Source organism: Morus notabilis, unplaced genomic scaffold (assembly GCF_000414095.1).
Source record: "Morus notabilis unplaced genomic scaffold, ASM41409v2 Scaffold298, whole genome shotgun sequence".
In the NCBI taxonomy this organism is placed as follows: Eukaryota; Viridiplantae; Streptophyta; class Magnoliopsida; order Rosales; family Moraceae; genus Morus; species Morus notabilis.
Window position 1 is genome coordinate 347,562 of NW_010359398.1, and position 23,777 is coordinate 371,338.

Sequence of the window (23,777 nt, forward strand, 5' to 3'; positions counted from 1 at the left end):
AGGGTTTTTAAAATTTTTAAGGTTTTAAGGGTTTTTCTGATTTTTAGGGTTGATATAGGGTTTTTTAGGGTTTTTTTAGTGCTTATTTCAGGTTTTATGGGGTTTTTTTTCGTGTTAATTAGAGTTCTTCTGACACAAAATAAGAAATTATTTTTTAAAAAAATTTTCAGTATGTTAACATATTAGTAAAGTAAATTTTTTATCCGTTAAATTTAAATAAAATCACATAAAAATTAAAATATACGTAGATTTAATAATTAAAAAAAAAACTTGACCTATATTTTAGAAAATCTGCCTTACTTTTAATTTTTAAGTGGTAAGGTATTGTTTGACCCCAAATTTACAATTATATAGGCATTGTTCACTTTGCGAATTTAAGTTTTTAATTTGAGTTTAGATGTGACATTTTTTTAGAGTTTTTTACTGTAGCAAAAAAAGTTAGGTGTGATATTTTTTAAGAGTTTTTTATTACAAAAACTTAAAATTAAAAACTCAAATCGGTGAAATGAACGAGACCATAATGCCTACAAATATAAAAAATTTTAACAAATGATTCATAAAACTGCCACCTGCCCCTACCTACAAATACCGTAGGTCACTATCAACATAACTTAATCCCACCACGTGTACGGTTGCCCATTCCAGTAATACCAATTTTCGTGCCCCAAGAATTTTTCCCTCTCTCTGTATCAATACATATACACACACATGTATATATATATATATATATATATATATATTAGTCACATATATAGGCCAAAGGCGGTTGGTTGGGTTTTATAAACCACATCTCGGATTGTAGTTGTCATTGTCCGACTTTCCAAAGAAACCCCACAAATCAGCAAAACAAAGCTCACAGATTACTACAACGGAAAATAAAAATAAAAACTCGAACTTTGCAAAAAACAAAACATTTTCTTTGTCAATTTATTGAAAGCAGTTTTTTTGTGTGGTGGTTTGGTTTCCTGTCTGCTTTTTCTGGAGTAAAGCTTTGAAGGGGTGTTTATGGTGTCCGTGAATCCGAACCCAGCGCAAGGGTTTCACTTCTTCAATCCCATGAATATGGGCCTCCCGGGCCTCAATTCCATGCCTCCGCCGACGGCGCCGGCAAACTTATCGGCGGGTTCGGCGACGGCGGCTGTTAATTCGGCGCCGTTGACGGAGGATCCGAGCAAGAAGATCCGGAAGCCGTACACGATCACGAAGTCTAGAGAGAGCTGGACGGAGCAAGAGCACGACAAGTTTCTAGAAGCTCTCCAATTGTAAGTCGGCGATGAGTATATACAAATTCTCTTTTTTTTGTGTGTGAATTATGTGCGATAATTGATGAAAAATATTTTTCCTTTTTCGCTTTGATTGATAAGCCATTGAGAAGTAGGTTTTATTTTTTTTGGGTATTTTTGATCTGATACTTTGGTTTTGGGGTTTTGTTTGATAATTGCTAATAATCTAAAGCTATTTATAGGACGGCTTTTGGATTGAGGAAATGAAATGTCAGTAAATTTAAGCAATAAACTGGTGTGGTATATCGTGAGATTGTATCTTTTTTATTATTTATTTATTTATTTAGGTTTGTAAATAAAATGCAATATTTTTTGTAGAGTAAAACTTTGCTCTTGGTATGGCGAGATTTTCTAGAATTTTTGTTTATCCATTAAAAGTTCATTGCTATTCACAACCAAGTAAGCGTTTATGTAGACTATTTGAAAGTAATAATAGTGCTTAGATAAATCCATCTCTTTCATACGAAATGAATAGCACATCCACAATAATGCTCAAGTGAAACAGCTTTATTTATTTATTTATTTCAGTCTCTTATTTTGTTTGATCAGATTTTAAAATTATTCATTATTTCATTAGGATCTATGATTCATAATCTCCTCTTAATATTTGACAAAATGTAAATTGAAAACTAATGAGCCACCCACTGTGTGATTTTTCTATTGTATAGTTGTTATAGCTTATAGCCTATAGGTCATGCGTATTGATTAAAGCGTTTTTTTTTTTTTGGTTATTTTTTGCTCGACTTGTTCAGATTTGATCGTGACTGGAAGAAGATTGAAGCATTTATTGGTTCAAAAACAGTTATTCAGGTACTTTTCTTATCCTCTGTGTAGAGGTTGGCGTACTTCTGTGCTCGAAGTTTGAAAGTTCTTTGTAACTTCTCTCAATGAAAGCTGTGGTTCATGGCAGAATACTTTATTGACTATTTCTAGTGTATCCTGGCTATATTTGTAATAGTTCTACTTGTTGGAGCCATAACCTTAGAGCTACATGGAGATCTTGTGCCTACTTTCTGCTTACCATTGTCTTTGTTTTTGAGCATTTAGTTTTTGCAGTCTTTTAACTTTTGTGTACTTTGATAGATACGTAGCCATGCACAAAAGTACTTTCTGAAAGTCCAGAAGAGTGGGACCAGTGAACATGTACCTCCCCCTCGACCAAAGCGGAAAGCTGCTCACCCGTACCCACAAAAAGCCCCTAAAAATGGTGCGTGTAGTTGATATCTATGTTAACATATGCGTACTTTTTTCTTCCTTCAATACTTACTTCTCATTAGCATTTCTGGCAGCTCCAAATGTTGCTCATCTTACTGGGCCATTTCAATCCTCCACTGCTTCGCTGGAGCCTGAATATATATACAGGCCAGATTCATCATCTGTGCTTGGAAATCCCGTAACCAGTGCCACATTGTCTTCTTGGAATTATGGTTCGGTGCCACCAGTCAATGTCGCACAAGTGACCAAAGGTTTCAGTTGATTCTACTCTATTTTTACTGTCTAAATTTTGGCTTCATAGCCCATTTAAATTTAATAACTCCGTTTGTGACAGTAATTATGTTGTTTTTTCAGATGATGGAGGTTTATTTGTTCCAGGTGCTGCCAATAATTCCTGCTATAGCAGTAGTACTGAAAGCACTCCAAGGACTCGGCAAACCAGTGAAACAATTGATCCTAGGTTACACTCCAAGACGATGAGAGGTAACTGATCTTTTTAAATTTTTCGTTTAATGATATTGAAAAATATGCGTGTTTATAAACTTATGCGAGTATACTTCATTGAAAAAAGCATAAACTGGTGACCTTTTTGCTAGCCTCTTAAATAGGGTGAGATTGAATACGGGCCTTCAGACTTTAACTTTCATATTTGAATGACAAATTTGTCATTTCTCTTTGGCCCTTAGTTATCGTAAATTGTCTCGTTTGTCTTAAATGAATTAGCTACAAAGTTCATGTCGTTTTCTTGACAAAGTTTCTCTGATCTTCATGCTATGAATATGTGCATTTTGTTTTGATAAATAATGCTGCCCATGAAGTTGATCATCTCATTTTACACTAAAGAAGAAGAATAATGATGCCAGATCACATTAATTAGGATTTGTTGGGATTGATTTCCTTGATCGGGGAATTCATTTGGTTGATCAGGATTGATTTTTTATTCTGCTTTAATGCATTTAATTTAGGATATTTAGTTTCCAATTTTGATAACGTAATTAGCCTACAATTGGCTACTTTGTTAGAAGATAATTCAGACTATGAAATGAATATTGAATTTTCAGAATTACTCTCTCCCTCATGCTTCTCCTAATTCTCCTAATTTCTCTGCTGTTTCCCTCATTCTCTCTAAATTCTCCCTCATTGTATTCTCTATTTCCCTTTCTTCCCCTAATTCTACATCAATTCCCCTAGTTCTGCATCAAATATTATAGTGTTGTATGCCTTCAATCAATTAAACGATATTTTGCCTTTCATCTACAACGGTGGTCCATATGTTCGATAAAGTACTAATATGTATTGTATTCTATACACTTCTGGAGTCTTTCTTGGAAACTTTTAATACTTCAATTGGTAACTAACTTTAGTTCATGATTTTGCAGTTATGCCGGATTTTGCTCAAGTGTATAGTTTCATTGGCAGTGTCTTTGACCCTAATGAGACTGGTCACTTGCAGAGATTGAAACAAATGAATCCAATAAATTTGGAAACGGTATGTTATTTAGATACCATTAATTTGGATTTACCAAGTCATTTTTTATTTATTAAAAAGAAAATCCTATATTTTATATTGTCTCGTTTTCTATTTCCTGAGGCAAATGATTTATCTGGTCTTTTCCCAGGCGCTGTTGTTGATGCGGAACCTCTCAATTAATTTGGTGAGTCCGGAGTTTGAGCATCATGTGAGTTTTGTTTCCCTTAACATTGCCATTTTTAAGCATTATTATAGCTTGATGGCACAATGCATGTAGTGCATTAAGATTGTATTTTTTTCATGTGGCTTTGTGCTCAATGTCATGTCATGACTTAAAATATGTTTCTCCTGTAGGGGTGACCAAGTATTTTTTTCTTATATTTTAAACAAACAGAAACAAAACAAAAAATGGCTTCAACTCTCCCATTATTATCAAGCTGTTATCCTTGTTTAGGAGATGTTATATTGGTTGCTGTTAGAATAAAGTAGGCCATGAAACATTCTGCATGTCGTCTGAAAGTCTAGTACTTTTTTTACTTTTCTGTGAAAGTTTTGCAACGAGGTGCCAAGTTTAAGGCTCCGTTTGGTTTGGAGGGACGGAGAGTAGAAAGCATGAATAGATTGGCAGGATGGGGAATGTGAAGTATGGAGAGGAGAAAGATGGAAAGTAGCTGTTTGTCTAGTTGCTATATCGCCTATTTTATTATTTGTTAATCCTTTTGGAAGGTAAAATAGTCTTTTTAGACTTTAAGGTCTTGACTCCTTCCAATGGAACGATTGAATTTGGTGGGTCCAAAGGCAGACTCCCTCCCTCCTCCTGTCGCTCCCTCCAAATAAACACACTCAGCCGCACAGATTACAGCTATTGCCTATTCAGACTTGTCTTTGTTTGGCTGGCTGCCAAACTGAACTTCTTTTGGTGCATTATGTCGCATTGTTTTTGTACAAGTGTTGGACCGTTTGAACACTTTGTCAATTGAACTTGGTTCAGGTTTTAATACATAAGTTTTAGCAAATTTACTCCGTACACTAGCTAGTAACAAAATGATTCGTGCAGCTCTAGGTTGATAGTATTGTCCCGTACCCAATCTTTACTCTGGCTCGCATTTAAGTCCCCCACCAGCCATTCTGAAGCTAAAATCATTATCATTATTATTAATCATTGATAAACAATGCAACATATGCATGAGATGCGAGATGGAATGCTCGCTTTACTGTCCCTCCTTTATCCTTTTTTATATTATTTATTTATAATCAAGATCCCCCTTATATCATTGTCAAGCGTAATGCTGCATAGAAGTATGATTCTTTCCTTTGCTTCTTGGCAGATATCCTCCTATTCTCGTTTGTTCTTTCGCGACATTTTGTTATGAAATCTTTCTACGTTTCTCGTCAAAAAGAAATTATCTCAGTCGCAATTTAAATTGGGAGCTTTCCGCTTAGTTTGCCCTTGGTCTGCATTTTAAGCATGCTTTTAGACTCCTTATGGTTATGGAGGGATTCTTATCATGTCCACGCCATTAAGAAGTGAAATGTCATCATTGGATGGGCTGATTTGATGATTTGCATATGCCTCTTCCCAGCAGGATGAAGTGCTGCCTCTTCATTTTGTTGGAATTTGTCCTTTCTCCTACCTCTTTTGCATCTTGCATTGAGAGTGCTGATTTTGAAGTTGATGCACTTTGATTATTTTTCCTGCGTCTTTTGCATCTTGCATCTTGCTTAAAATTTTATGTAATCCTTCATAGCCTTTACATGCTTTCACCTTTCTTTACCTTTGACATAGCATTCCAGTTTAGTAGATTATAAAGTCTTGAGTTTCTCATTATTTTTGGTATCATTGCAGAGAAGGTTGCTTTCATCTTATGATGCTGATGCGGAAAGGGCCAAAACCGTTGGCGCGTGTAGCTTCCCTTTCAAATCGGAGAATGTGATCCTATCGGCTTAAGAAGTCGACGTTTGTAACTCGCTGCTCTCCAAGTTCCATCTGCCAGGATAAAGGAACTAGCTATGAGATGTGTTTTCTAACAACAACAACAGCATTAACACTCTGTATATATGTTTGAATAGTTGAGGTTTAAGTAGCCACGGGTCTCTCATGGTGAAGTGAAGCTTGTAAAGGGACCAGCTTCATTTTTGTGTCTTATCATGTATATACTGTGTCCTTTTGTCTTCCAGTAATGTAGGGATAGTAGTAAATTATCTACTTCACTTGTACTAGATTTGTTTCAGAGGCTTATCTTGTATAGAGGTATGAGTGTATCGCCATCAGGTGTTTGATTGTATATGGTTTGTGAAATTTGCTATATTTGTGTTTAAATTAGATGGATTGCTATCAGAAGTTTGTTTTGTGGGCTGCGTAGTTGGAGCCTAATAATAGAAAAAGAACAAGTACCTGCCATAAAGGGTTGCAGTTCCTCCTGATATGGAATCTTGTAAATTGGTTTCTGGAATGTGGTATGTTGTGAATCGTTGCTCGACTAAGGAGACGTTTAGTTTATGAATTAGAATCATGTGATTAGAACTATTTTTAATTTACGTGTATTTTTATGAGAGAAAATACTGTAGTGAACTATGAATCATGATTTGAATTCTCTAACCAAACGTCTCTCAAGTGATTTAGACTACCTAATTATCAAAATAATAATTAATAAAACAACAAAAAAAAAATCCTCAAATAGATTCCTACTACCTAATTATCAAAATAATAATTAATAAAACAACAAAAAAAAAAAAAATCCTCAAATAGATTCCTACTGAAACAATATGGAAAGGAGACGAGGTACCTTTTACGTAATTATTCTTCGTATATGTAAGTTGAAATTTCTTGTCTTTTGGTGTAAAATGGGATTTATGGTAGTGTTAAAAAGAACATTCGCTTCATCTTCAACAATATTACACATGTTATACAAATATAGGATTCCTTTTGATCTTTTTAAACGTAACATTCGATCATTCTAAATAATAAAATATTAATAAAAAAAATCCCTCCGTCAGGTTTTTTTTAAAGAAAATTGACATGTAATTTATCATTTTAAGATATTTGGTAGCTCAATGATTTAAAATTTTAGTTTGAATTTAAAATTAATTTGAATTTGAACTTTTAATTGTGATACATTCATTATTGATTGAATGTAAGTTAAAAAAATTATGATTTTTTTTTTGTAGAATAAAAATTTTAATATTTAAATTAGTTTAGATTCAAATTAAATTTTAAATCATAAAATTATCAAAATACTCTCAAAATAACAAATTAAATATCAGTTTTTAAAAACCTAATAGAAAGGCTTTTTTTTGTTAATATTTCATTATTTAGAGGGAACAGATGTTACATTTTAAAGATTAGGAAACAAAGTATTACATGAGTGTAATTTAGGGGGAATTTTTGGAGTTAATCCCAAATTATATTGAAATTATTCCCACTGATTTATTGGGCAAGTCTCTTAATTGCCAATAGACCAATTACCTTGGAGAGAAAATTATCAAACTTAACATAAATTTAAATTTTTACTCTTATTCTTTAATTAATACTCTTTTTCTAATATAATTATTTGAACAAAAAAGACATTAATCATGAATAAAGTAAAAATTCACTCACACACTGAGTATCTCTCTCCTTTCCCTTTTAGTTCAACCCAAATCAATTCGCACGGATTTAGCAGCACTTTTATTGTTAGTATAGATTGAGAAAAGTTCAAATCGATATTCTAAAACATTTCTTTAATTATAACAAAATACATATATACTCATTCTACATTGCTTGTATACCATTTATTACTTTGTATATTCATCATAGTATTTTATAATTTTGCCTACTTTATGTATGTAATGTTAATTATCAATTTTCACCGATCTGTCGAAATTTCCTCCCTTTAATTATTGATATTTGAATTGATACCGATATTTTTATGTTGATTATTATCTCACTTCAGTTTCCAAATTAAACGAAGAAATCAACGGAATGCAGTAAATATGCCGATTGTGAAAATTAAAAAAAAAAAATCCATTAATTACACTGGTGCCACCAATCCTGCTTAAAAAGGAAACACATGCCCTCCTCCCTTCTACTCCCACCCCAACCCCGAAAAAGAAGAAAGAAACATCTCCCATGATAGGAGTTGAAGATCCGAGCAGAAGACGGTGAGAATACAGTGATATACACAAGCACAAGCACAATTCTGCTATCTAAACCCAAGACCCATGTCCAGCTCGTGACCGTATATCCCATGACTTTGTCCAGCACTTGCAAAAGGATGAACCTGCTTTGCATTCGACCTAAGTTCCATGTCGACAAGCCTTTGAAATGCCTCTGGATGATTGCTTCCCCCAACAACATCATGAGCTGAAAATTACAAGAATAACAATAAACAAAGAGCGCAATAAGAATGAATGTAATTCTGGCACAACACAAGTCATGACCAGATGTTAATAGTCCCTAAAATTCAGCTCCATGAAATTCACAAACGAGCTAAATTGTAGGTAGACAAACCTAACCTACATAAGCAGTCACATAGTCTGAACCAAAGTTTATAATTTACTAAAGTTTATTTCGCTTAGTTCATATAGGAGACGACGGTAAAGAACGAAATCTTGTAAATAAAGATAATAGCAAGATATGTGCGCTTCTGGGAAACAGAAATTATTTAAGGTGTTTCATCAATGAACTTAATTGTCACTTCAAAAGGGAGAAAGGCGTGCAAGTTTTTGGAACTTGGAAAGGAAACTTGGAGAGGAGAAACTTTGAAAGGCCACATACTTGGTCTCAAATCATTCAAAGAAAAGACAATTCCAGGTACGGCCATTGGTAAGAATTTAAGCACATGTCAACGAAGGATTTAACTAGAATGAAAATTAAGTGGAAAAAACCTGCGAAAGCCACTGGAACAATGCAATGCAATAGAACATAAACAAAATGATGACTCATTTAAAATCGGAAAGAGGGAACAAGATTTGTGCAGGCAACATTTTACCTGGCTGCGGCATCCCAAGACTAGCGAAGTTTGGATGAGCAGACATTGGCGCACTCCGGTTAAGATGAGGAGGTAGTGATGGACCCCTGGGTAAACCTTGAAGCAGGTTAGGTGGGAAATTGCCTTGCATGTGCATCTGCTGCAGCATAGGGTGATGAATGGGCTGATCAAATCCAGATAATCCGGAACTATGAAAGGGCGGACGAAGCATATTCATAGGAATTTGGTGATTTTGGGGAGGATCGTGATGGGTTACAGCTTCTGGAGCCATAAACTTCATTTGGGAATTGATATTAACAGGATGAGAATCTAAATGATGGAACAATGGTCCCATGTTGTTATTCAGTTGGGAAGGATGATGCTGTGGAAAAGATGGTTGAATATTAAGATTCTGATAAGGATTGCTGGACTCCCTCATATCATAAGGACCACGAAGAAATGGGGGTTCTTGACCTCCCCGGATAGATCTTTCATCTCTGAAGGCAGAATTGAAGGTTGCTAACTTTTCAGCATAGTCAACTGGTACATTTGAAGAGGACAGCAGCTCGGATTTAACCATACTTCCAGGCGGCATAAAGTTTTCAAGGTTTAGAGGATCACTAGAGGTAATCAAGCTATCTTCTTCAGGAAACCGAACATCAGCAGGCACATCAAAGCCACCAACCTTAGACCCAAAGTTGGCTCGAAGCTGTGACGTATTTATTTCAGCTTGAGTGTCATCGAAGCTTAACCATTGCTCCTCAATCTGATCGATTTTGGTTTGCTTCCTTTTATTTGCTGTCAGAACACCACTCTCATGAGCAGGAGTGCTAAATCCAATGTCATTTGAAGAAGGAAGGAGATTATCCGCCACAGGAAAAGGAAATCCATGGGGTTCAGAAACATCAACTTTTGCAGGTCCAATAGAGCCCCTTTGGCTGGAAACTGGAGCTCCAACTGATTGCAACTCCTTCATAAAAGCAGACCCAAAAAGTGTTTCAAGAGTAAGAGACTTTGCTGAGTGAGAAATATTTTCGGCTTTAGCCTCACTTGAGCTATGAAGTGCAGTGGCAATAGTAGCTTCTTCAATGTCGTGAAGATTGTCAGAAGATAAGGTGTCTAGATTGTAGGATGATTCCGCGTCTTTCACAGTAGTCCCCTTGTGTAGTAACAAAAGGAGGTGCTGGGATGCAAGATTATCAGCTTTTGGCGGCTCAGTCTTTCCATCAGGGTCAGTCCAGCTCTGAACAGGTACCAGTGCGACTGAACCATTTTCGCTAATTTCTGACAGGATCGACTGTTCAAGATCTTCACATGTAAGGACTGCAGAAACTGGCTCTGGTTTATTATCCTTGAACAACTTGTCAAAACTACCTACTGGAGCAGATATAACATCCGATGTCACAAGCTTGTCTGCAGTTTCAGAGTTTTGCAAGGGAAAGTTGGGTAAACTTTTCTCATTTTTACTCCCAGAAACTCGGGATCCATCTTTTTCACTGCCAACTAACAAAGACAGCAAGTCATTTGGCCGCCCAGATGACTGATCATTGCCTGGTTTCTTTTCTGCAATAAAATGGAAACAACAAAACATTTGTTAGTGCTTCAAGTAAAAACAATTCAAGTTTGAAGCATAGAAAACTTGACTCCAATATTAATAGTAGCAAACCTTCTTCCTTGAACCAATGGGCGAATTTCGAAGATTGGGCGATTTGAGGGCTCTGTGCCTTGTCTACTTCATTATTATGATGCTATCATGGAAGCAAAAGAGACTAGTCAATCTCAAACATTTCTAATGACTTAAAGCCAATAAAGTTGCATGGACTCAAAAAAGCAAGGCATATAGATCAATGCATGTAATCAATGCATACATGACCCAACAACATGATTTTCAAATCACTTGGTAAGGACTATATACACATGACATATCATTTTGACACTGTATCCTTGGCAGGGACAAATGTAGATGGAGGTCTCATGTAGGCTTGATACAAGAAGACAATAGAATTAACCTTTATGCCCTGTTTGATTAAGACAGAAGGAAGAAGGGACGGAGAAAAAACACAAAAGGGAGAGAAAATGTGAATGAGAAGAAGAAAGTTGGTTTTCCCTTATCTTGTTTAGTGAGAGATATGATGAAAGAAAATGGGTGTTCGACTAATCACTATTTTGCCAATTATTTAATATATGTTAGACCTCCAGTACGGAAAGTCTATGTAAGGAGGGCCGAGCGGGGGGATGCTATGGGCCCAGGCCCGAATAGTGAAGTTCAGCCCAAGGAAGTGGGCTTGGTGAGCGTGGATGGCTCTTCTGGGGATTTGAGTTTGGCTGAAGGTGGGAGTTGCTGACGTGGGAAGTTGGTTAGAGGAGGGGAGAGTATTTGGGGAAGGATCGAGGCCTTTGGGGTGCTTCGGCTGTTAGCTTGGGAGGTTGTGGGGTTCCTCGAAAATCCCTCTCTATCTTTATTTTCCTGTATTTTCCATTCCTGCCGATTTGGAGCTTCGTTGAGCTCACTGATGTTAGTAAATTGATTAATATTCAATAAAGAAGCTATTAGTTGGTTCCCGTTCCAATTCTTGCTGGTATATCATTGCTTTTGAGTCTAGGATCCTAACAATATAGTTATAATTTTCAGCTTCTTAATATACAACTATAATTTAGAACTAAGGACAGAGGTAATTTAAATATTAATGCAAGGATGACAGGTTCTCTCCAAAAATCTCTCCACTTTTGGAGAGGTAAAAAATGGTGGGAGACATGGGTCCTTTTTTTTCTCTACTTTTCTCTTCCCTTCCCTTTTCCTTCCTACTAAACAATCTAGAATTATATTTTCTCTTCAAAAATCCCTCCACTCTTTTCTTTCCTCCCACTTTTCACCTCTACCAAACATAGCATTAGTTATAAAAAGAACTAAAGAACAATGAGAACATCCATCACAATGGCAAAAAGAGAAAAATATACTTGTAATTTAAAACAACTTATAGCTGTAAATAATAGGAACACTTGCAACAAGTACTATTTATTAATATATAAAAAAATACTGTGAATAACAATATATAATGGTTAAAGAGAAATTAAATACAAATCGTAAAGAACAGATTCAATTAGATATAGAAACTACCTCAAGAACACTGGAGGAGCCAGCAACACTCAGTGTTAACGCACTGCCAAAAAGCTTATCTAGGATTGAGGTAGGATGACCCTGATTGGACTCACCCAAAACTGAAGACCCATTTACCTTCTCAACATTAAGCTCAACTTCATTAGTGCTTGAAGCTTCAAACACTTGTGAGGCATGAGTTTTGTCGCGCAATATATTACTAGTGCCAACTGTTTTATCAGAAGCATCTAAGAAAGATGATAAACCTGGACCCTTTCTGTTTTGATTATTAATTGAAGCATGGCTACTCACACTTTCATGCTTTTGCTTCCTTAAATCTATTTCTTCAGCTAATTGTTTGTCCTCTAGATCATTAGAAGTTGAGTTTACAACAGTGTTGCTTCTTCCATGCAAAAGATTGTCCTCACTTTCAAGACTTCCAACCTACAGATAAGTAAAAGAAGTGCCGTGAGTAAAGGAAAGTAAACTATGACAGGGGATAAAATATAATTCTCAGCATAGGTTCACTATTTACGAAAGCTTACTTCATCAAGAGGGAGAAGCTAGATTACACACTGTAATGATCAACAATCATAACTATATTACAAAATACAGATAAGTTTACCATTATTAAAGCAAAGCAAGGTACAAGCGACTAAAGTTCTTGAACTAGAGAATGTTCCTAACAATAAAATAGGTGAATAACGGAACTTTGAATTTTCCTATGGTTTAAAATGATTTCTCTAAAATCAAAATCCCCATTAATAATGTAAGAAATTTTATAAACAGAACCTTGTGTGTATGAAGCACTGATCTCCAATATATATGTATGCAAAAGTAGCAGCACAAAGGCTTAGAGATCTTGAGCGTATAAAATCTAGTAAGAACAGAAAGGGAGAAAGAAAAAAAAAAACAAATAATAACCACTGAATCCCTCAAGATTCCCAGCTAACAAATAAAATTTGCAAACTCCTCATTTACGTGTGATTATTCGTTTCTAAGAACTTTCCAGTTACACAGGAGGAATGAGTTTACAAAGTTCAATTAATCTCAACTATATGAATAACCATGTACAGCGTGTGGCTTTTATACATCAACTAATCTCAATAAACTGTTACACTGAAAACAAGTCACGGTTGTGAGTTTCAAGTTTTAAGGAAATATGAATAACATGTCACAATCAAATAAAAGGATGAGAACCCAGATATGATTCACTGTGATTTATATAAGAATCCCAAAGCTACACTCTACTTAAAGCAAAAGTTAACATCCATGACTAACCAACTTCCAGATACATGACTTACCTCCGCTTCATGGGAATGGTTTAAAGATTTTGCTCGATCCAAAATTGTGCTGGTAAAACCTGGGGGTACAAGTGGTCTGGATGCAGGAATTTGTGAAGGAGCAGAATATTTTTCAGGATCATGACCTGAAGCCAGATTTGACTCGCTGCTTCTCTTCACAGATCTCTTGTCATCCTTTGACTCTTCAATCAGGGTAGAAAAGTCGAAATCATCTTTATTCTTATCAAGATTCGATTTCTGTTTTTCTTGAAATGATTTATGTTGTTCCTTCCTCATCAATTCAAAAGAAGCTGCGAGGAAAGTTGTCATATGTAAACTCATTTTCAATTGAGAGAAAAAACCATATATGGCCAACTATAGAAGTCTGTAAGACTGTTTAAAAAAAAAAAAAAAAGGGCGAGAATATAGATAATAACAATTACCTCTTCTCTTTCTTTCCTCTTCTGCTCTATCCTCACTTGCACACTCGGAAGAACCAAATGTTTCATCATTGTATGAGTCGTTGGTTTCCCTCCGTGAGTGAGGTACAGCCTGAAAATCGGTTAACAAAAATGGGACATCAAGGGAGGTCTATCCGAAATGATTTTTATTCCAAGATTAATCATCTGCAGAATTGCATTATACACATTCAACAGATAAAATCAAACTGGAAGTGTCACAAAATTTAAATCACAATCATTGTTTCGGACTTTTTCCGGCTTGAAGTTGTAATTTGAAATCTTTTTCACAAGTAAATGAATAGAAAATACAAACCTTATATGGGCGTGGAGGTTGATATGGTTCATTGCTTCTGCTGAGCTGGTAGTTTTCATTTGGTCTAACCTTTGCTGCCGATGCCCCTGCAGCATACCCAGAAGGTCTTGGAAATGAACCACTGCCTAGAAGCCCATCATGCTCAGGAACCTGCCAAGGCCGCCTAGGTTGGTTGCCATATCGTCTTCCAGAATCTGCATATAAATAAGATAAATCCAATAGGTATAAAAAAAGAATTCCACAGATCAAATGCTTTATGAAAACAGTCTAGCACGATATAAGTTAAGATGGGCAATGATGCTGCTGACAGATTGAGCATAGCTTCTACTACATACCATAGAAGAAGTCTAAGAATTCTCCAGTAAAAATTAAGATGGGCAAAGTGTATAAATTGGTTGCCAACTTATACACCTTCAAGTGAGAGGGTGCGCGTATCTTTAATTATTCACCAACAATTGCAGAGTCTGGGCATCATCATCATCATCATCATCATTTCGAAGTAACCTATTGGTTGGTTTAATAATAAGCTTTCTTATAGTTATTCGGCCACTAAACACGTGAGCTCTGGTAAGCACTGTTGCTAACAACCTCCATTGTCCGTGCTGGATATATTTGTCAATGGCTGTCTTTTTTAGAAATTAATTTTATTTTCATGGAAGGATATGTTGGCTGAATGCAAGTATGCAACTTCTCCTCTTGATGGTGAAAGCATCAATATAACACTTTTAGAAACAGATAAAATCATCAATTTAATTATTGCTACGCCATAATATGTTGACCGCCAAGAGATTCTTCAGGACAAAACACTAATGATAATCAGAAGAACCGATGAGAAACTCATGCCAAACATAATGACTGGCGTAGCCATACTACCACAAAGGAATAAAAAATCATGCCAAACATAGTTTCACCCTTATATAGGAGTATAAACAGAATTAAACAGCAAATAGTCAGATATATGCTTGGAGAAATCACAACAGTATCAGCATAGCTTTATCTAAAACCTTACCCGCATCCCAGTCAGATTGGGAGTCGCTATCCCTGTCACTTTTTCCGGAAGAACGACTTTCCCATCTTCCATGAATTCCCCGAGAATAACTAGACGAATCACCTCTAGTGGGTGGGGATGAACCATACTCGTTACGCCTGAAACTATTTAATGATAAACCACCAGAAGTTCTCTGCCGGTCCTGGGAAGCATCCTCAAATTCACTGATTTAATTAAGAAAAAAAGAAAATACAAGCATTAAGACCAAGCCACAACATGCTTCACAAACAAAGCAGCACTAAACTATATTTTACTCAGTTCCCACTACATGAAGAAACAAAATATGCATAAGAAGATCATCATTCATCGTTCTCAGAGAGATCTTCTTACCTTAAAAGTGACTGATCAAACCCACTAGGCAACTTTTTGCAAACATCTAACTCGCTTAATGACAACAGGAAATCTCTCGTGTATGAAATTCTTAACTTCCTGAAGCATTCAACCAAAAAGAAAAAAAGGAACAAAATAGTTAAGAATAACGAAATATTGAAGGTCAAAGCCCACATAAACAAAACCAAATTACAGGAAAAAAAAACCCCCAAGTGTATTACTTATGTGTTTCGTCGTTCAATTCGATAAACTGGTCTGGTAAGTGTTTTTCATCATCCTCTGAGCTCATTTTGCAAAATTCTTCAAACAAACAACACTCGAATGAAAGCCGATTAGCTTGTGCTTAATGATTAGCACTCTAAATCGTGAAAACTGAAAACCAACTTTCACGAACTCACAACTCAAGCCGAATCGACTGGCGAAAATCCAGAAACCATCTCAAGCAATCACCATCCAAAATCAACTTTCTATCTCGACAAAAAGCTCCAAAGCCTAAATACATGTACTCAAATCTATTATTCTAGTTCCTTCTTCGAATCCAGTAAAATCATTTTGGTAAAGTAAACCACACAATTTATTACGAAGAAATTTCAAACTCTCCTCTTCATAATCCCTTTAACGCATCCAAACCGATTCCTCAATCCCGACCAAACCAAAATTAACAGAATCCCAATCAACTAACTACGAACCCTAAAGCCAAGAAAATTCCATTTCTTGATCCATCTGATTACGCCCTAACAATCAGAAACAGCTCTAACTTTCCCAAAATCTTCCGAATTCAAACTCCGAAGAAGATATGTACATCTACAGAATCAACATTCCTGCGAATCTAAACTCGAATATTTCTCCTAGAAATAAAAAAAAAATCACGTTAAATTCCCACTAAAAAGTAGCTCCCTAACAATCATCTGTTATACCATGAAAACAAAGCATAAACGAATTCTAGGGTTTTTCTCGTCTTCGTTCTTTTTCCTCTTTCGAGTTCTTCTTCTCCACGAGCTTCCGAAGAGAAAACCTGGATCCGAATGAGAGAGAGAGAAACAGTGAAGATATTAGGATTGCGGTTAACGATCTCTAAGCTGGTTCAACGTTCGATCGATTAGAGAGAGAAAGTTTCAGTTAGAGAGAGAGAGATACAAACAGGGCAAGGGGTCTCTTGCAATTCTTTCTCTCTCTTCACCTTCACATCGATGAGGATGAAAAGAAAAAAGAAACAAATAATAATAATAATTGATAAGATTTAGAACCAATTTCACGCGCTGTTTCGCAAGTGAATGCACGAAGATCTGTTATTAGTGTACGCTAGAGAACTACCAATTATCATGCGCGTAAAAATAGAGGACGTGAGAATGAAATTTTAATTAAAGTTCAATTTTTTAGAAGATTTTTTCTCTTCTTTACTCACAATTTAGTTATAATCCCGTTCACTTCACCAATTTAAGTTTAGAATTCGAGTTTTGTTACAGTAAAAAGCTCTCACAAATAATCACATTTAACTTTTTTACTACAGTAAAAATCTCTCACATAAAATCACATCTCAACTCAAATTACAAACTCGAATCAGCGAAGTGAACGGGATCTTTAATTCATTAATTCATTCCGAATCATAATTTAAAAATATTCTCATAAAAAAATACTATAAAAAATTAAAAATTATGATTCAGAATTATATACGAATACAGAAAATAAATATCTCATAATAACGTAAAATACAAACAAGAATAAGTAAAAAAAATATAGATGATGATTTTTATTTATAGATTAAAAAATAGTATATATTAAGTAGTAAAATAGTAAGGGCTTATTTAATTTGCTAATTTAAATTTTTAATTTGAGTTGAGATGTGATTTTATGTAAGAACTTTTTATTATAGTAAAAAAGTTAGATGTGATTGTTTAAGAGAACTTTTTACTGTAGCAAAACTCAAATCCGTAAAATAAACGTGACTTAAGTAGTATTTTTGTCATAACGAAAATTTCACACTTAACTCCATAAAATATAATGTTTGAATTCCTCAAAGATCATTTTTAAAATTTAAAAAAAACAAGTATACATTAATAAAAAAACAAGCATACAGTTTAAGTGAAAAAGTTATGTTTAATTATAAAAATACGTGAAACATTCTAAATTATAAGACAATAAAATAAACAAATAAACAAATAAATGAGTTAAAACTTAAAAATAAAAAGAAAAAAATAAAACACCTAAAAACTTACCATTTTAAAAACCACATATTTTTTAGGATGGACATAAATTATAAAATAACAAAAGAAAAATATAAGGGATTGGAACTTAAAAATGAAAGAAAAAATAAAGCATCTAAAATTCATTGTTTTGAACTACCATATAATGTACAACAACTAAATATTTACTTTTTATATACTTAGGATTAGGATTTAACACGACAAAAAAAGAAATAAAAAGTTTTTTTTTTTAAAAAGCACCAAAAAAGTTATAGAAAACAAGAGGAAAAATAAAGGAGTTAAAATAGAAGATAAAACAAGCAAAGAAAAGAGCGAGGAGAAAAAAAAAGCATTAAATTAGTGTGTAAATGACTACAATAAAAAGTGAAAAAAAAAAAGCATTAAATTCTACCTTATTCACTCTTTTTATATTTAACATTTACTATTTGAATAAGGTAGAATTTAACATTTATATTACGATAAAAAGTGAAAAAAAATGTACATTTGATAGGTCCATATTCTAGGTTGTTTGCTAGCCCATTACTTTTTTTTTTTAATTTCAAGTGTTTAAAAAGGGAAAAAAATTAACAAAAAGAGAAACCAAAAAAAAAAAAAAAAAAAAGTTGAAAGAAGCAAAGAACCAAAACCATTTTTAAAAAAAGAAAAGAGTCAAAACGACTCGCTTTAGAAGACTAAAAAAGGAATAGCAGAGCCATAATGGCTCTTTATACGTGTACAATAGTATTAGTCGAGAAGGCCGTGAAAAAGTTTTGAGTAGGGGTTTATTTTTAAAATTTTGTTTTAGTGTGATAGTTAGAAAGGAATTTGTGAAAATAATTTTTAATGTAACAATATATTAAAGCACTATCAGAAAGAAATATCTACTAACATTTCAAAAAAAATTAATTGGAGTTAATGAAAGAGAAAAAGTTAAAAATAAGGATAAGTAAATGAATATAAAAATTTGGGAAAGAAAATAAAGAAGAAAAGGTTATCATAAAAAGCACAAAAAAAAAGAAAGAAAAAAAAAAACAAAAGGAACAGTGAGCCCCATTTCTACTCTTTTAATATATAGTGAACTAAAATCGGAATAACAAAGTCATGATGGCTCTTTATACGTGTACAATAATATTAGTCGAAAGGGCCGTGAAAAAAATTTTGAGCAGGGGCATATATTTAGAAATTTTGTTTTAGTGGGACAGTTAGAAAGGAATTTGTGAAAATAATTTTTAATATAACAATGGATTAATTTCAAAAATTCCTTTCAAACTATGACCATTTTAACACTTTACCTCTTGAATTTTAAAAAGTAACATCCGTTCCTTCCAAAATTTATTCTGTTAACAAGTGTTATCCTTCTGTTACAATAAGTGACGAAAATCACCACGTGTCAGGTATATGACCCATCTGAAGAGGATATTATCATAATTAACCTGTAACAATCCTAGATTATTAAAAAAGCAATTAAAAAAACTCAAATGCGTTAAAAAAAACCCCATTTTGTCGATTTTTTTGTTGTGTTAGGGTTAGAACTTTTCCCCCAAAAAAGAAAAATATGAGGAAAAATCAAGCTTCTCCTTTTCTTGCTCTGCATAATAATCAACTCTCTCTCTCTCTTTCTCTCTATCTCTTACATTTTTTCCTTTTAGTTATGTTAGGCTTGTCTAACACTGATACAATTACAATCTTCCACATTTCTTTGCTTTGTAAATAGTAAGGAACAGAGAAATTCCAAACAAAACAGAAGAATTTCAGAAACAAGAGTATTACAGGAAGAAATGGATAGTTTGTATCTAAAAACATGGATTCATTCAATAAGGCCGCCGATCTTGGTGGCCGGAGAAGTCCTCATGGTGGGGAAATCAACGGCAACGACGATGATGTCGACGAAGAAGACAACGCCGTTGATTCTCATTCAAATATCCGTTGAAATCGTTATGGCCTGGAAGAGGAGGAGGAGGAGGGGTGGAGGAGGAGGAGGAGAAGGTAGATACGCTGGAACAAGTCATGGATGAACGAGGTGAAGAAAAAAGAAGCAAAATGGGAACGAAAATGGTGAAATTTTTCAATAAAAATGGAGAATTATTTGATTAGGAGGGTATAAGCGTAATTGCGCTTTCAATTCTTATTAAATAAGTGACACGTGGCAATTCTGTCACTCATTGTAACAGAAAGATAAAACTTGTTAACGGAACAAAATTCGGATGAAACAGATTTTACTTTTTAAAATTTAGGGGATAAAGTATTAAAAGGTCATAATATGAGAGGAATTTTTAAAATTAATCCTATAACAATATATTAAAACATTATCGGAAATAAATATCTAAGTAGGATGACGTTTGAAAATATAAATTAATTGGAGTAAATGAAGAGAAAAAGTATAAAAAAAGGATAATTACAAAATATAAAATTTAGAGAAAGAAAAGAAAGAAGAAAAAGAGATCATAAAAAGCCCAAACAAAAATCACAAGAAGAAGAAAAAAAAAAAAAAAAAAAAAAAAAACCCAAAAAAAAAACACAAAAAAAAAAAAAAAAAAAAAAAAAAAAAAAAACCAAAGCATCAAAGGGTATGAAATGGATGACTAAAAAAGGAACAGTGAGGCTCCATTTCTACTCTTTTAATATATAGACATCGAATACAGTGCTATTTGGTTTTTGTAACAAAAGTGTTTAAAATTTTGATCAACTTCAATTTATTTCTTCTTTTTTTCTTTTTGTTGGCATATAATCTCAAAAATATGTCCTAAAAAGTTAATGTCAACATCATCGCAATTTTATCTACCAAAAATAAAACTGCATATGTAAGGAAATAGAATGCTTTAACAATTGGTTTTATGTGTCTTCAGCCAAAAGAAAAAGAAAGAAAAAAAAGTGGTTTTATGTGTTTAATGCAATGCTATTCTCAAAAAAAAAAAAAAAAAAAAAAGTCTAATGCAAGGCAATATATGTGTGATGAGAAGTGTTGAATCACTCTTGGTGCCAAAAAAATTTATAACGTCGGAAGTGTTTGAAGGAATCATCATCCTAGTGTTGATTTTGGTTTCTTGTTTTCCTTTTTTTTTTTTTTCTGGCTTAGGAGAATTCAGGGTGAACTTTTTTGATTATAGGGAGGTTTTTTTATTCTTTTTTTAAAAATTGCATTACAAATCAGAGTTATACAACTATGTGTTCCGATTACAGTTTGTGATTTGAGTTGAGTGTATAGATTGAAGTTAAAATTGAAATTGAAATCAAAGTTATGGTTAATTTAGTTCGTTAATTCAAATTTTTAATTAGAATTGTGATGCAATTTTATATGAGAGCCTTTTACTATAATAAAAAAAATTAAATACGATGGTTTTTAAGAGTTTTTTTACTGTAGCAAAACTTGAATCGATGAAATGAACGAATTAATATTTAGAAATGCACATTCAAATCTTCCTCTCAATTCAAGTTAGACAACCGTCACAACTCATAGCTAGACTCCTTCACACCAGAGAAGCTGCGAAGAAATGGAACAGAGAACACTTGGGCAACAATATTCAGAAGAGTATAGCGGAATCTAGAAAGGAGATAGATCGACTGCAACAATTTGGTGAATCTGATGAGGCGCTTGAAAGTCTGAGGTCGTTAAAGAGCAATTTGGAAGATTGACTAGGCCAGGAGGAACTGCTTTGGAAACAAAAATCCCGGGTATGTTGGCTGAAAAATGGAGATAGAAGCACCAGGTTTTTTTTATGTCTCCACAATCGTGAGGGGAATGCGTAACTGAATTAGCTTAAAGAAGGACAAAAGAGGTGGAGTTCATGATTCCAGAAGGAGCACAACAAACGCTTTCATTGAAAAATTCTCAACTTTGTTCACTTCTGAAGGAAACGCTTGGCCAGAGCAGCTAGAAGGCCTTATTTCTCCGCTTGTCGGGTCCGAGGAAAATGAAAGGCTAGTCTCTTCCCCCTTCCGACACAGAAATTACTGAAGTTATTTGGTTTATGGATCCTTGTAAGGCCCCTGTCCTGATGGTTTCTCAGGTATGTTTTTCTGGCATTACTGGAAAATTGTTAAGGTTGATGTCCTGGAGTGTGTTAAGACTTTCTTTCGAAGAAGAGCCCTACCAGAAAATTTCAACAAAACGAACATTACTTTAATCCCAAATGTAATTCAACAAATGATTATAGACCAATCAACCTATGTAATTTTACTTACAAGATCATCTCGAAGTTGTTGGCTGCCCGTTTGAAAAACCTTCTCCTAAGACTGGTCTAGCCGCTACAAACTGTTTTTGTGTCGGGAAGGATGATTGCTGAGAATACAATTAGTACTCAGGAAGTTCTTCACACGATGCAAAAGAAGACAGGAAAATAAGAGCTTATGTTCCTTAAGATCAATATGGAAAAGCATATGATAGAATTAACTGGGAGTTTTTGGTAGAGGTGATGTGGTGTTTTGGGTTTAGTGCTACTTGGATTGAGTGGATATAAAGTGCATAAAATCTCCAGTGTTCCCGGTTCTTATAAATGGAGGAGCTTACGGTAACATTATCTCGTCTAGAGGTCTTCGACAAGGGGATCCCTTGTCTCCCTACCTCTTTATCTTGTGTACCGAAGTTCTATCGCGCCTTTTCGAGAAAGCAAATGTAAATGGAGAATTTATAAGGGTCCAGGTAGCAAAAGGTGTCACGGAGCTCACATATGCTTTCTTTGCTGATGATCTTGTTGTGTTTGGTCGAGTTGGCGTTCAAATGGCAAGGGCAATCAGAAAGTGTTTGGAAAAGTACTGCACTTGGACAGGGCAGAAAGTGAATGTTGGTAAATCTGCTATCTACTTTACTAGAATCACCCAACGTACAAAAGCAATATAGATCAACACTATTTTCGGTTCAAGAGAATCAGAGAGAGCGAGCGTAGTAACATAAAGGAATGATACTGTCTTGTACACTAACCCAGTGGACATATACAATGCAGCAGCAGCACAATCAACTGAATACGTACAACATCTTCAGCATAACAAAAAAGATGATAAGCTCTCGTGGACTGCTCCACCTCAAGGTTGGACCAAGATAAATGTTGACATACCCCTAGGCCATTCTGGAGATATGTTATCTGCGATTGGAAAAGATGAAAATAGTGCTATAATCTTTGCAGTTAGTATGAGAACAACGTCAGTGGAAGCTCCAGCGGCTGAAACGGAAGCAACTCATTCACGATCTCGCTTGCAAAGAACTATCAGTTGAAGACAGCTGCCATTGAAAGGGATTTGACATTAGCGATTTCTGCTCTTAATGGAACTCTAGAGAACTACCCTTAGGCTCTTCAAAACATTAAAATCGATTGTGATAGACTTCGACCCTGCTTCGAGACTTTTCATCTGTCCTAGATTAATCTTGGGACAAACTTTACTGCTCACAACTTGGCAAAGTGGGCAAGGCTCGGTTCAGTGTCTAGTGTTAATTCCTATTTCTAATATTCCTTGTAATGTGTTTGAGGACAATGAGGAGTGGTTCCCCAATTAAGGGCCTCAGTCCTTTTTTCTTCGCTCTTAGTTTCCTAGGTTGTCTAGCTGCTTTTGTGTCTATTGCTTTTAGAGCCGTAAATTTAGGTTTGCCCGTGACCCATCACTGTTAACTAATTTTTTTTCGAGCTCAAAAATTTATTCGGGTCATCCTGACTCAACCCAAATGCTCTCCTTTTAAATATTTTTTAAAAAAAAAACACTCTATAAAATTTTGAGTCGGGTCAGATCGATCCTAAACCTTTTAGGGGATGTTTGGTGGAGGGATTCGTTTCCTGATTCGAATCATGATTCATGGTTCGCTACAGTATTTTCTCTTACAAAAAATTCACGTAAATCAAAAATAATTCGAATCACATAGTTTAAATCCTCCAACTAAACGTTCTCTTAGTCTTAAAAGTTGGGCTGAGTTGTCCCTCTCTCAAACTTTCTATTCAGGCCCGGGCTGAGGACTCTGAACTTTCACCTCTAATCGTTTTGTGTGTTGTGATCTGGTTATTCCTTTTGTTGGCCTTTCTGAGTTTCGAATGAATCTCTAGTCTAGCCGAAAAAAAAAGAAAAAAATCCATGTGGCTTAAACTAGTAATTTGTAAAAAATGCCGTCTCATTTTCATCCAAACCGCCCATTACCTTATCCTATTTCATATTGAAAGAAAA

The 23,777-nt window shown here is 34.6% G+C and overlaps 2 protein-coding genes across 4 annotated transcripts; one reads left to right on the top strand and one right to left on the bottom strand.

Moving 5' to 3' along the window:
- Positions 1-798: 798 nt before the first annotated feature.
- LOC21396116 (protein REVEILLE 5) lies at positions 799-6,254 on the top strand. Of its 3 annotated transcripts, none has more exons than XM_024163096.1 (8): positions 799-1,262; positions 2,036-2,093; positions 2,367-2,490; positions 2,561-2,749; positions 2,853-2,981; positions 3,878-3,987; positions 4,118-4,177; positions 5,816-6,254. In XM_024163096.1, the coding sequence occupies exons 1-8, from the start codon at positions 1,006-1,008 to the stop codon at positions 5,915-5,917; spliced, it is 1,029 nt and encodes a 342-aa protein (XP_024018864.1). In that variant the 5' UTR covers positions 799-1,005; the 3' UTR covers positions 5,918-6,254. The 3 variants fall into 3 exon arrangements, with proteins under 3 accessions (XP_024018864.1, XP_024018865.1, XP_010092585.1); XM_024163097.1 differs by having other exon boundaries at positions 4,118-4,153; XM_010094283.2 differs by having other exon boundaries at positions 2,573-2,749.
- Positions 6,255-7,953: 1,699 nt separating this feature from the next.
- LOC21396117 lies at positions 7,954-16,624 on the bottom strand. The gene is made up of 10 exons (XM_010094284.2): positions 15,672-16,624; positions 15,451-15,549; positions 15,082-15,284; positions 14,073-14,266; positions 13,742-13,850; positions 13,320-13,609; positions 12,037-12,459; positions 10,585-10,666; positions 8,940-10,481; positions 7,954-8,311 (listed from the first exon to the last, which is right to left on the bottom strand). The coding sequence occupies exons 1-10, from the start codon at positions 15,737-15,739 to the stop codon at positions 8,151-8,153; spliced, it is 3,171 nt and encodes a 1,056-aa protein (XP_010092586.1). The 5' UTR covers positions 15,740-16,624; the 3' UTR covers positions 7,954-8,150.
- Between the last annotated feature and the right edge of the window lie 7,153 nt (positions 16,625-23,777).